The following is a 14,156-nucleotide window of genomic DNA, read 5'->3' as shown; positions in this document are numbered from 1 at the left end:
CATTTAGACAGGCTCGCACGTGAATAGCTGGCTGGCAACGGAATAGCTGGTAGCAGGATGATTAGGATGCGAGCACTGCAGTGACCTTGCAATTGACAATGAGGAGAGAGAAGAGAAGGCTCTGCCGATCCCGGGTAATATCTTCTCCCGCGGGGTTACCTCCCAGTCGGGCTTATGTTAGACCGACATGATATAGGCTGATTGGGTAAGTAGGTACTTATCAATCTCAATGATACTGCTCAAATGTCGAGAACCCTGCTCTTCATCCTTCGGCATTTACCTCCTTCAACCTCGATGTACCTCACTCGAAACAACAAGATACTCCTTCTTAGAGGACAACATTGCTAGTCACCAAGTTTCACAATCGCCGACTCGCACATTGCCATGTCAGGCTTCGAGGTTGCTGGGGTGGTGCTTGGCGCTATTCCCATTGTCCTAGAGCTCTTGAAACACTACGGAGATGCTGCCAAACGATTGAGCTATTGGAAGAAGATCCAGGTGGAGTATCTGAAGTGCAAAGGAGAACTCGAACTCCAGGCACTACTGTTCAAGAAGAATATGCGCCAGTTATTACTGCCATTAGATATGGACAATAAAGAGGTCGCTACACTATTAGCAAACCCAAATGATCCGGCTTGGAAAGACCCTAACGTTGACCATCTGCTTGAGGACCGACTGCAGGGCACGTATCAGCTTTATCTCGAGTACGTCAAGAGACTGGAGCAGACAATGGAAGCACTGAAGGATATACTGGCGGTGGACTCAAACGAGGTGCAAGATCACTTGGGGAAACCCAAAGACTCATGGACACTCCGGGGTCTCAATAGGAAGGTTCTTGACTCGGAATGGTGGGGATACTAGAAGTACAGAATCCGGTTTGCGAACAGCGCCAAAGACCGACAGCGACTACTCGAGGAGTTAGACACATACAATAGCAAACTCGAGAAGCTCCTCAGGACTAGTGACGAGGATACACGCCTTGTCGCTGACAGAGAACATGCGATCGTCGACGACAAGCTCTGCTCTTCTTGAATTCGAGCAACACGGTTCTACATTGCACTGTCGAGCCACTGGAATTGTGCATGCGACTCCCAAGCAGACCACACAGTTCGTGTATTTTTGATTCATCGGGCCTAAGACACACCGGAGTTCAAGATGGCCTGGACAAGGACCCAGCGAGAACTATGCGACACTTGGTACCTTCAGATATCCAAGGGAGAGAGTCTTCTATACGCCTTCGAGAACATGACTGTTCATCGACCTGGCCCACAAACTAAAAGCCAGCCAAGGAAGTCCGTACTGAAACGTAAAACTTCGGTAACTGGTCAAACTCTTCGGTATGTTCTTTCTATGCTTGAGTGGCCACGGGCTAGCCGGCTAACACCGCTCAGACCCGCAATACCATCTGTCAAGATATCGATGGCACCCGCTATTCCTCGTTATCCCAGTGTTTCAGGGAGGATGGAGGCACCGTTTATTCGAGGAGTTGTCTTCATTTCCTCCTGAAATATATCCCGTTTATCCTAAAAAGAGAGTAAAACTAACGCCGACGGTCGGTAGGCCAAATCTGGAAACTATCCCATTGTTTTGGAAGACCTGATCCGAAGTCAATTGGGATAGCCCTCTAGCCTTCGACAACGCTGCCACATTTCCCTGGCCGTGGCATCCTCCTTTATGCAGCTGCTAGAGACACTATGGATGTCACTAAAGGCGCACTGACTTGAGATTGTCTTCGCACTAGATGAACGCTACTATAGCCCGGAACTCGTCCTCGAGTACTCCTCTCTTCTACGGCAGACGACGCCGTCCGCTTCATCAAGGCCAGGCAACAGCTCTGCCCCCACAAGCGATTTCTTTGGGCACATGGAGTTCTTGGGGGTCTTCCTTCTGGAGTTCTGCTTCTGGTCCCTGCTCGAGGCACAGCCCCTGAGGGCTTCTTTCCCCACAGCCAAGACGGGGATGGAGAAGTTGGCCTTCGACCTGGCGGCGGCGCAGAGCTGGCGGACTAAGATCTTGGAGCACAGCGGACTGGACTACAAGAAAGCAGTAGACTGGTGCTTCCAGGGCCACAAATACATCTCCTCGGCGTCCTGGAGAAAGGACATGTTTCGAAACGTCATCCAACCTCTGGAGCAGTGCTATAAATACCTGTCTGGACACACCTTTTGAATAAGCAGATAGGGAATGGAGTGAGCATTGGCTGGGATAACCATGATTAACACATCACGCGCACTACTACGTAGCTTTGGTTTCTCAACGTTTACTACGAACCAACACAAGCCATGAATTGGCTACTACATAATATAGTTCTGACACTGCTGTATCTCTTGGTCAATATTATACATGTAATATGTGATTAGAAGCATAGCCATACCTTATTTGGTTTTTGTACGTACTTTGACCTCCTGGAACCGGATGGCAAGATAACTCTGCTGCAAGTATAGGACAAAGCCAGTCAGCGCCGATATGACAATCGCGGTGGATATGGGGCCAACAGATATGATGTTTGAAGAGCTAATATCCCGGGGAGTGGCCCAGCGATTACCTATTTTGGGAGCATCTTCTATGTCCGGCGACTCCAAGACCCTGGAGTCATCACAAGAAAGTTATTTGATTTGGAAATGCCAGCCAGCTATAAAGAGAAAGAACACGAAGCAACGGAAAAGAATCGGCATGGAGAGGGCTTTTGAAGATATTGAGTGAATTATTGTCAGTTCTCCAATGCTCCCACAAGCGTAGGTGCAACTCTGGTTCGTCTTCACATGGCAAATCACTTCCCACTGACGGTATCAAATAAGCATCTATTAAGGATCCAGTGGCTGTTTGCTCTTGCTTCAGCCAACCCACCAAAACACTACTTGTACCACAACAACCCCCAAGCAATTACTAGGTAGGAGAGGAATTTCCGTCGCCCGATAGATAAGCTAAAGCACCCCTCCACGGACCACCCCTTCGCGGACTAGAAAACCTACTAAACACACCCTTTTAATTCAAAGTCATTTCTATAGCTAAAATTAGTCAGGATATGCTATTTTTTAATATTCTTAATAATAATATAGTCTTTTGTTTTCGTTCTATCGTCTTTTATTCCCTTTATATTATTCTATGGCTTACTTAATATATTAATGTTAATAGATTCGGTTTTAAATATAACCCTACCCCTTAGCCTTTATTTAGCTCGTTATATATTAGCTATACGAATAAATCGCTATCCCGGTACGATTTTTACTTTTTAACGTATCTTAATAGTTTTCTTACTAAGTTTAGCTTAAAAATAATTAATTTAAGCCTCGAGGTTCGCGATTTTATTAATTTATTCGTTAAGGGCCTTACTAGCCTTACGAGTAAAGAGTCTTTAAAAAAGAGGTTAAAAATAAGGTTTATAGCGGCTAGCTTTCGATTATTATTTTTTAATACCTAATTATTAAAAAGTATTATAATAAGCGTTAAGGTTAATTCGGCGACGAAATTAAACGTTAATTCTTTATTAATTACTAGGGGTAGCTTTAAACGTAATTAAGCGATACTTTTATCTTTTAGAATAATATATTTCGATAATAAAGGTTTAAATTTAAAAACCGCGTTTAAGTATATTTTTAAAAGGATTTTTAACCTTTTCTTTAATAGCCCGAAAACCCTTATATTTAAAACTTATACGATATAACTATAATATAGTTTATAAAAGACGAGCTATATTTTATTAATAAATAAAATTATAAAAAATCTTAGTTTATATATAAATTATAGCCGTTATAAATTAAAACGACTTATTTATTACCGTAACGAGACCGAATATAAAGAATAAAAATATCTTTAATCTAATCTAATACTATAAGATTATTAGTCCACCTTTTAAGCGATGCTTTAAACCGCTAGTCATCTTAAAGATGGCCATCTTAGTCTAAAAACCATTAGCTTAAAACGTCGGCCCCTTTAAAAATAATTAGCGGCGGGAGGGCTACCCTATTATAGTCTATATATTTTAAGGTAATAATTTATTCCCTTTTTTAACGTTTTTTTTAAAAGTTAAATGGTTAATAGCTTCGGTAATTACTTAATAATTATTATTAACGCCTTAATTAATACTTATTTTATTAGTATTATAAAAGCGTTTAAAAGGGATATTAATTAGTTTTAAAGTATTAAATTTATTAAAAAAACGTTAATATTAATAATAATTATTTTATTAACGCGGTTATAATTAATTATTTTAAACTTAATAGTTTTAACGAACTCGTTTTTAATTAAAAATCGAATATATTAACGTTATTTTAATATATAAAACGCTTTAAAAGCGTTTAATATTCGTTAAGTTATATATTTAAACTTAACGAGTATTAATATAAAGCTTAATCTAGTTTAATTAATAATTTAATTCGTTAATTAAGTTTTAAAAAATAATAATAATATTTATTAGTTTTTATTTAACTCTTATTGCGTTAGTATACCGGCTAAGCGCCGCATAACGTAAGATCGGTCGGTATTTTATCTGCGGACGGCTTCGCGAACACTTAGTTCGAGCTTTACGTCACATATTATAACTTACGCGCGTTTTTAAATATTAAACGACGATATAAAAAAATAATTAAAAAAAACGAATAAAATAATAATAATATATATAATTAAAAGGTAAAAGTGGTAAGAGAAATCTATATTATTATTTAAAGGTCTAACGCGTTTATAAAGCGAAACGCGGTGGTCCGTGAAGGGGTGGTCCGTGGAGGGGTGCTTTAGCTTATCTGACAAACCTACCATCTTTCACCATTAACGATAGGCGAAACAACATCTTCCATTCTGGTAAGAGGCTTCAAACAAAATTCAGCCTTATACTCACATGCATATCACCATGAGTACCTGGAATCAAAACTTGCACCACTGCACCTTCCACTTTCTCATATACCATCATCGGTCATCTTTCCCAAGCCCACCTCTATACTCTTCTCGTCCACCACTAACATCATCCTTCCCCTCTCAGGACCCAAATCAAAGATCAGACGCAAGCTTATCGCTGCACTCGAACAATCCCGTAAGTATTCATCTCACGTTCCCATGTTGTACCAAGTCCTAGATGGAATATCCAATTCGCTAACGGTCTCGCCCAGTCAAAAATGGAGAACACCAACGAAGCCACCCAGACGCCCGAGGCCACCGCTGAGGAGGCTAAACCCAAGTGGGAGGACGAGACCAAGGGCACCGGTTCCTGCATCGTCTGCGGCAACAATACCGGACGACTGTGCTACACCTGCGGCGCCGCCTTCGTCTGCAGCATGTGGTGCAACGCCGAGACGCCGCGTATCTACTGGCCGGCTTACCACTCCCATGAGAAGACCTCGGCCGACGATCTCAAGCTTAGCGTCGCCAGCAGCGATATCCCCACGGATCCCGTCGTCTGCAAGCACTTCGGCTTCGACCGCTGCACCAGTGCCGAGGAACGGAGCCAGCTGGCCGGCGTCTTCCACATCGTCCTCGTCGAGATCGCCATCTCGCCGCCCCAGCTGAACGGGTGGCGCGAGGCCAAGCTTCTGCACAAGAACATCGCCAAGCTCCTCGCCAGCGACCACCGCAACCTGCGGGACGAAGACCCGTACATCTCGCCCGTGTATCCTGCTTGGTTCAAGTCGCATGCGGATGTCTTCGATGGCGGCATCCATGCCACAGACGCCAGCGCCGAGACCAGAATCTTTTGGGGTAACTTGCAAGGCCACCTGAATCTGGGCCTTCATCTAAAGGCCTCACGATGGCAACTCAAAGACCACAGCGATCATGAGTTGACGACTGGATCACGACAGAACATCGAGCACATAGGAAATAACGGGGCGTTACAGAGGATTCTACATAGCCAAGCATGCAAAACATGCAAATGGACACAGGTTTCACGGATTGGGATAGCAGCATGTTTCCTCAATGCTGGCCTACGTGAAACGCAAGTGAAATGTGCCAGTAAAACAACTCCTTCCGTGCCAAAACGTGTACATCAATCGATAAACACAACCTCCATCTTCCTCTTAGCGAGTAGAACCATTCGCCTCGGACGTGATATCTGCGGTGCATTGAAAACAACAAGACCACATGCACACGTGACACTTGCCTAGTGTTTCGACCATCTGTCTACTCTGTTATTCAAGTCATAGCTGTCCTTAACCGAGTAGTAAGATGGCAGCGCCCATGATAGCCCACTGGATCGCGTCCGTCCGTCATCGGGGCTGCGCCTCGCCAGCGTGGGCACTTCACAACTAATTACCTGATCTGCACACTCGAGGCCCTTCTCGGCAGCAGAGCAAGTGGTGAGCCTATTCAGAACTGAGCATGCCCCCAAGAAACGAGAACGCGCGAGCCGTACTTGGCATTTCTAAAGGCCAATCGTGGGCACTCTTCGCCTACATTCTCTTTGGGGCTCACATAGAAGCTGCTGGGCCTTTAGTCAGATCAATCGGTGACTCGGTAATCTTGGTCAAGTCGTGGTACGCGTTCGGCATCGTGGGGCACATCTTGGACATGGGCCGCACTTAGAAAGGCGGGACAGGTCACACATAGAAGCTTAGGGGGGGGGGAGGCTTTTCACGTCAAACAACGAGCAATAGTAAGGCAGCTCTTGTACAGCACTTTTAACCGAATTAATTAGTCAGTCCCCTAGGGCACTGCGCATCTTGGTTTTCACTTCCACTATTTGAGCCGTGACTTGTTGGGTGATGAACTCTTGTATGGATTCTGACATGTTCTCCTTCAGCCAGTCCGCCATGTAGTCCTTCACCGTCTCTCCCATATTGCCCTTCATCCAATCCTCCACCTCGTCACCAATGTCTGGCACCTCTTTCCCGAGCCTCTCGCATTCCTCGTCGAGCTCACCAGTGTGAACCAGTATGGACTCGACGACCTCCTCGGTTTCAACTTGACGATTCTCCAGCGCGCAGTGGCTTTCATCCAGCTCATCCTGGCGTCCCTCGAGCTCCTTGTTCCGCCTCCGAAGTACTTTGATATCCTCCTCCAGCTGTTCGATTTGTCTTCGCTGTCGTTCGAGCTGGAACTGCAATCGGCTCTCGGGGCAGTCTAGACTTGTAGGGCGACGTCGCGACATCTTTTCTTCCGGTCGCACCGCCCATAGGTGCCTTCTTTTGGGTGCTGGGTGCAAATCGATGTCCTCGCTCCCGTAATGTAGCACGCGCTTGCTTGCCATGGAACGCCTGAACTGCTGCTCATCGTCATCGTATGCTGGCGGGGCACACTCGTCTGCGGGATTATTGGAGGCGGCGGGACTGCTGCCAGAGACGGTTGGGGCGTCCGATTTGCCCCTTGACTGGCCTTGTCCTTCGCTCGGGCATTCCTCGTACTGCGGCGGGGAATCTCGGTAGCGCGAGGAGAGTATCGACGGCGACAGTGGCGGCGTCCGATTCAGTTGTGGCATCCGATTCAGTTGTGGCATCCGATTCGGTAGCTGGTGAAGAAATGCTATCTTGGTTGTCGGGCGAGAACACAATGCCGCCCTTGCCATGGTACAGACTGCGCAGATCCACCATGCGCTCGTATGCGTGGCGCTGGGTCGCCGTCAGAGTTAGGAACTTCTCGACAGCCTGTGACAAGTTCCGGAACTTCTTCATCGGCAAGACGTTGTGAGGCATGTAAAGCGAGAACAGTGAAGCGGTAGCGAGCGAGGTGATGGAGTCGAACATTCGTCGTGCAGGGCTATCGTCTTTGAGGCTGAAGCCGACGGGTACGATGAGTTGGGCGTGGTGGCCAGAGTGCAGCTGAAACTGGAGGCGTGTGACAAAGCGAGCGCCACTCAGTCGCTCACGGACGCGATCGAGGCAGGGCGGTCTTCGCTCCGTCGTGTCACTGGCATCGCAAGTCGTATTCCGTAGAGATATTATGCGCTCGGGGGTGATCTGCAAATAAAGCATGGTTTTGGTGGAGGCGCTGTCGGTGATGGGGATGCTGAGACGGAAGAGGACCGACATGGACGGCTTGTGCGTGGCATCAAGTTTGAAGGAGAGGTCAACGAGTTCGGGGTTGTCGCGGCCATCAGGAATATCTTCGCGCACAGCAACGACCGAGTGAGCAAAACGCGTCTCGTCACTTGACGACATATTCGTCGCCTGCCAAACCTAGTAAATGGGTAGCAGATGGGTTACGATAGGGCGGGTACTTACCAGGGCGTGGTCATTGGGTTTGCGCTGCTTCCAGTCCGGCACGAGGCTCACAGCAAACGAGATGAGTTCCGACGGGATCCCGACCCTACTCGAGGGGCGTTGGAGACTCTGGCGCGAGCAGTAGAATAATCAGGGCGACGGGTGACCGGTCCATGCATGAAGCCGCGAAGGCAACAAGGTGGACGAGTTCCGACGGGATCCCAATCCTACTCGCGCAGAGTCGGCCAAGCCAGCAGGAGCAGTAGAATGGCCAGGGCGACGGGTGACCGATCTGTCTGTTGTTCGCGCGCGCAAGACTAGGGCAGGAATATGAAAATATTTGAGGCTGAAATAGAGAGTGACGTTGAAGGAAGGTGGAGGAGATGGATGGATGTGTGTGTGGATGAAGATGGAGATGGAGAAGGGAAGACGGATTGGTTGATTTGATGATTGATGAAAGCAAAAGATGGAGTTGGCAGGTTGGAAGCTGAGTTGGGCGCCTGCAAGATGACCAAGTAACTTAAGTGGCTGTGGAGCTGGTAGCCTAGTGAGAGGAAGTGGAGTAGTGGGGCAACTGATTAGTGGGGCAGCATCTGCCTAAGGTAGTGAACCTGAGATAAACTGCACCAAGACATAGAAAGGTTCTACACGCACAACATGTTTGAAATGAATCGCTTGAAGCTCGATTTCATTCTATTTCCAGTATTGTAATATGAAAAGATTTTACAAGGCTTAACAGCAATATAACACAAATTTTGGGCGCTTTGTGCGACCTATTGTCGCTTCCTGTTGCCCTGGTTAGTGACATGTGGTTGCACTGGCACCTCACATTTCGGTCACTTCTATGCCTATATGTATTTTTAATTGAGACTAGTAAATTCTCGCTGCTCTGCCAATACCCTGTCCTAAGATGCACGCCTGGAAATTAAAATAAGGAGATATTCTTATTATAATATATTAAATAAGCTTTTATATATATGTATAAGTTCCGGGTTTAATTAAGGTTTAATCCTTATATTTTATTATTTATATTTATTTTTAATACGAGCTATAAAAGGTATTACATACCTCTTTTAATAAAATAAAAAGGGGTTTATACGCATAAGTACGTGGCACCCCTTTTAAAGTAATATAAAAAACTTTAGTTCCTGCTATTTTAATATTAGCAGTCTTTATTTTAATAATAAACTTAGGCAGCTCCTTTTTTTAAAACGAGTTTTCCTTTTATAAAGGTCTCGTATAAATAAGTTACGCTAATCTAGTATTTAGTGCCTACTTAAACCGTATAAGTAATACTATACTTTTTTAATATTAATTTAATTAAATAATAGGTCTTTTAATAATAATAATAATAAAGAAAATTATTATATATTAACGTATATTATTTCTTTATTATTAATTAAAAGTAATAATAATAATAATAATAATAATAAAGGCGTTATTATATATTACAATACGTTATACCTCGTTAAGGAAGAAAATATCTCTTTTTTTCTCCTTTTTTTTTTACTTATTATACGAGTCTAGTCTCTTAACGTACGCTTTTACGCGTACGGTTAACCTATTAATTAATATTAGCTATTTAAGGGTTTTATTTAAAGACTTCTTAATAAAGGCGTTTATAGGGTTATTTCGGCCGTCGACTTAGTAGATCTCCGAGATCTCTCTTTTTTTATATAATTTTCGAAGCGATATAATATCGATTATCGGTTTTTTTTCGTTTATTATTCTTAATTTAATTAAATATTTATAAAATAAATATTTTTACTAATAAGTCGGTAATAAAACGCGGCGTCCGTTAAATAAGTAGTGTTTTATTATACGTTTTCCGGATCGAGATAGTCGTACTTTTTATCGTTTTTTAGCTCCTCCTTTTTCCTTTTTTAATTTCGAACGAAATGTTTATATTTTTCTTAAATAAAGAAATCTTATTTAATATTATTATACGCTTAAAAGTATTAAGTTATCGTACGAGTTCGCTTTTCGGCTAAGTGGTTTATTAATTAATAGCTTTATTTATAATAAATTTAATAAGTTCTTTATATAAACTACCGGTTTTTATACGATAGCCTTAATTAAAAAGTATTAATAAATTATTAATTACTTTGTTATTTTAATAATCGGCTATTATATAATAATTTATTATTATAAATTAGTTAGTTTTTTCTCGTATAATTATTTATAAACCGTTTATTAATTAAATACGTATTTATAGCCGGGTTTTAATATAATTCCTTCGTTAAATATCGTTCCGAGATCTTTTAATTCGTTATTATATTTAATAATACGCGAAGGTCCGAAAATAACGATTTATATATTAGCTTTTAATGGATAAGGGTTAGTAAAAGTTCCGGAACTCCTCGACAGGCTCTGACGACGGAGGTATGGAAAGCGATCTCTCCTTCGAATCCTTTTCCGAGGGCTCGTTATACGAGTTAGAGCTTATTTAATAAGATTTTTAAAACTTTAATAAGTTATTTCTCGGCGTTTTTACTTTTTACTTATATAAAAAAAGTTATTATTTAATTCGTAAAATATTATATATAATTTATTATTATATTAAAATACGAGTTTATAAAGTGGTATATCTCGTTTTATTTCTTTTTAAGTCCGATATAATTAAGATAAAATACATCCGCACGGCCGGAAAAAATATTTAAAACGATCGTATAGTATTAGTCCTCCGATATATCTAGCCGTCGGTATGTTTTAATAAATATCCATACTTTATTATAAAAGATATCGTACGGCTTGTCGGTATAGTTCTTTTTTTTTTTATATTTTTAAAAAAGTAAAGACTTTATTTTAATCGATTTTATTATTATAAATAGCTCGATTTAAAAAGATATCGTACTTTATAATATACGCTAAACTAGATAATTGTACGGTCTAGTCCGGCGGTACCGGAGTTAAAGAAGGAAAAGGGACGATATCTTGCGACGTTTAAATACTTAAGAATCCAGGGTTAAACGTCGGGCCTAGAGTGTCCCGTAATATCGCGAACGATTACTCCGTACGGAGACCGGGTATCTCTCACTTAGGCGGCGGTTATTTAACTATTTATTTTAGGGAAGAGTATAAAATATCCTTTTTTCGGGTTTCCGAAGTCGGTTCTGCCGGTCGGTCCTATTAATATACGGGAGCGGCCGGTGGTACTAGTCGTGCGAGCTTGTTTTTAAAAGATCCGCCTATCGATATATTAACTCCGTTTCCCTCGAGGTAATAATAGAGCTCTTTTTAAAATATACGGTTAATTTAACCGAATTAGTATTTAATTTATTTTTTTAAATTTTATATTAAACGCTTTTTAAAAGAACGTTTTTTTTATTTTTAATATATAATATTTAAGAAGTATTATACGAGGTGCGTCGTAAGTAATTTAAGTGTTATTTTTCTAAAAAATACTTTTAAAAGTTTAAATTCTTAAAAAGTAAGGTTAACGTTCTTTTTTTAAACTATTAAAAAAATCTCGGTATTTTCAAAAACTTTTTTATATATAAATAGTTCGGGGTTTAAAATCGTTAATTTATTTAAGTTCGATATATTCGAGCTCGGTCTCGATTCGCCGACCGTAATTAATTTTATTTTAATAAGGGTTATTATTTTATAGATTATATAATAAGGTTATTTAAATATATAATTATATATAATTTAATTAATTTCGTATATAATTCGAAACCTAGTCTCCTCTTTATAATATATACTCGGAAAAAAAGTTCCTCCTCGTATAATTAATTTAGTTCGGCTCTTCCTTTAAATCTTTAACGGGCGGAAATTCTTAAAGCTCTTTAACACGGTTAACCTTACGTCGATAGGGGAGTAAAACCGTCTCTTTACTCTTATTAATTTATAATCGCTATAAGTAACTGTTACGACCTAGCTTAATCGTACGGCCTAGACCCACCAGTCAACGGCACGAAACTACGATGCCCCGACCAGGCTACGATACTACTAGCACCGATAAGACCGCCGCCTTGTATAAAAATACTACGACCGGCGATAAGACGGATAAGTACCTAGAAAAGCGAACATAACTAACTATACGAGTTACGTAACGAATTATATGATCACCAGCTTAAAAGGAATAAGCTACTAAGCTAATAAGCTCGAGAGGTTTAAAAGATTACTAACTAAACTAGGAATAAATTACTAAGCTAAGGGAATTAATAAAAAAAGGATTAAATATATAACGACGGTCGTTCTTTATATATTTTATATAAATACTCTTTACTTTAATAATTAATTTAAATATTAATCTAACTTATTAATAAAATAAATAGCCTTAATAACTCTATTATAAATACTTTTAAATTTATATACTTTAATTACCTTTATTCCTACGGCTATTACATATTATATTAATAAAAGTAGACTTTTATCGCACGTTTAAATACTCTCTTATATTATTAAACAAAAACCTTTTAATACGTTTTACTAAGTTTTTATTTAAACCCTTTAATAATATTCGTTATATTTTAATTACTCTTATTCTTATAAATTACTACTTAAACTTTTAAATAATAACACTTATTATTAAATAAGCTCTCGTACGTACGGTAATTCCGGTTTTAATCGGGGTTTAATCGTTCTTATTCTATTGTTCATATCTATCTTCTCTACTAGCTACGAGGGGTATTGTATACCCCTCTTTATAAAATAGAAAGGGGTTCGTACGCGCAGGTACGTGGCACCCTTTTTAGGGTAATATGGAAAACCTCAGTTCCTGCTATTCCAATATTAGCAGTCTTTATTTTAATAATAAACTTAAGCAGCTCCCCTTTTTAAAATAAGTCTTCCCTTCGTAAGGGTCTCGTACGGATAGGTTACGCTAATCCGGTATTCGATACCTACTTAAGCCGTATAGGTAATACTATACCTTCTTAATATTAACTTAGTTAAATAGTAGGTCCTTTCGTAGTAATAATAATAAGGAAAGTTATTATATACCTACGTATATTATTTCCCGTTATAAATTAAAAGGAATAGTTTAAAAATAACGATAATAATAAAAATAATAATAAAAATAGTAATAATAATAAATACGCCGTCGTATATCGAGATACGTTATACCCCGTTCAGAAAAAAGATATCTCTTTTTCTCCTCTTTTTTTACTCGCCGTATAAATCTAGTCTCTTAACGTACGCTTTTACGCGTACGGTTAACCTATTAATTAATATTAATTCTTCGAAGGCTTTATTTAGAAATTTCTTAATAAAGGCGTTTATAAAATTATCTCGGCCGTCGACCTAATAAATTTCCGAGATCTCCCTTTTTTATACGATTCTCGGAGCGATATAATATCGATTATTAATTTTTTCTCGTTTGTTATTCTTAGTTTAATTAAATATTTATAAAATAATTTCGAGTTTATATAAAGAATTATTAATACTTCTTAAAATTTAAAGCTTTATACGATTCTTTTAAGCGTAATATTAAAGGTGATATCGCTATCGATATTAAAAATTATACCGTATAATTCGCTAATTAATACGCTTCGAATAATTCTCTTATATTTCGTCGAACTTTAATAAATAATATTATTTTAGATCTCGAACTAATCCCTCGTATAGCTAAAATCTTAGCCTAGAATAACTAAATATCCGAGCTAAAACGCTAGGTCTTTATTATTTATAAAAGAACTATTAATAAAGATTTAGCGGGATATATTTTAAGTCGCGTATTAAATTTTAAATTTATTAATTAATTTATATATTTAAGCTCTCGATATCCTTATTTCTTAAGGTTTATATTTAAACGGCGATAAATAAGTCGTACGCTGCCTTTAATTAATAAATAGAGGTTAAATATACTCTTTTTATATGTTAAGAGATATATTACTAGTTTTTATTAATATTTTTCGAGTCGATAGATTTTAATTAATTAACCTATCCTTTTTACTCGAAAAAGATATCGTATTATTTTAATTAAATCCTATTTCCGTTAAATTCGATTAGCGTGTTTTCGATTAAAATACTCTTTAGCTTTATACGGAATTGTTCTTCTACTAGCTTTTCTTCTTCTTTTTAAAAAAA

The 14,156-nt window shown here is 39.6% G+C and overlaps 4 protein-coding genes across 4 annotated transcripts; 3 read left to right on the top strand and 1 right to left on the bottom strand.

Annotated features, from left to right (window-relative positions):
• Window positions 1-384: 384 nt before the first annotated feature.
• PG994_004318 (uncharacterized protein) lies at window positions 385-861 on the top strand (the record flags this gene model as incomplete). The annotated part of the gene is made up of 1 exon (XM_066855727.1): window positions 385-861. One exon carries the CDS (start codon window positions 385-387, stop codon window positions 859-861), a length of 477 nt encoding a protein of 158 aa, XP_066717894.1.
• A 1,002-nt stretch (window positions 862-1,863) lies between these two features.
• On the top strand, window positions 1,864-2,169 carry PG994_004317 (uncharacterized protein; the record flags this gene model as incomplete). The annotated part of the gene is made up of 1 exon (XM_066855726.1): window positions 1,864-2,169. One exon carries the CDS (start codon window positions 1,864-1,866, stop codon window positions 2,167-2,169), a length of 306 nt encoding a protein of 101 aa, XP_066717893.1.
• A 2,939-nt stretch (window positions 2,170-5,108) lies between these two features.
• Window positions 5,109-6,092, top strand: PG994_004316 (uncharacterized protein; the record flags this gene model as incomplete). Its single annotated transcript, XM_066855725.1, has 1 exon — window positions 5,109-6,092. The coding sequence occupies one exon, from the start codon at window positions 5,109-5,111 to the stop codon at window positions 6,090-6,092; it is 984 nt and encodes a 327-aa protein (XP_066717892.1).
• A 530-nt stretch (window positions 6,093-6,622) lies between these two features.
• On the bottom strand, window positions 6,623-8,081 carry PG994_004315 (uncharacterized protein; the record flags this gene model as incomplete). Its single annotated transcript, XM_066855724.1, has 2 exons — window positions 6,623-7,327; window positions 7,368-8,081. The coding sequence occupies 2 exons, from the start codon at window positions 8,079-8,081 to the stop codon at window positions 6,623-6,625; spliced, it is 1,419 nt and encodes a 472-aa protein (XP_066717891.1).
• Between the last annotated feature and the right edge of the window lie 6,075 nt (window positions 8,082-14,156).

The sequence above is a fragment of the Apiospora phragmitis genome (genome assembly GCF_038363925.1).
Source record: "Apiospora phragmitis strain CBS 135458 chromosome Unknown utg000005l:1.0-4161743.0:1.0-4166827.0, whole genome shotgun sequence".
NCBI lineage: Eukaryota > Fungi > Ascomycota > Sordariomycetes > Amphisphaeriales > Apiosporaceae > Apiospora > Apiospora phragmitis.
The sequence above is the reverse complement of the archived record's forward strand: the minus strand, read 5'-3'. Positions and strand labels throughout refer to the sequence as shown.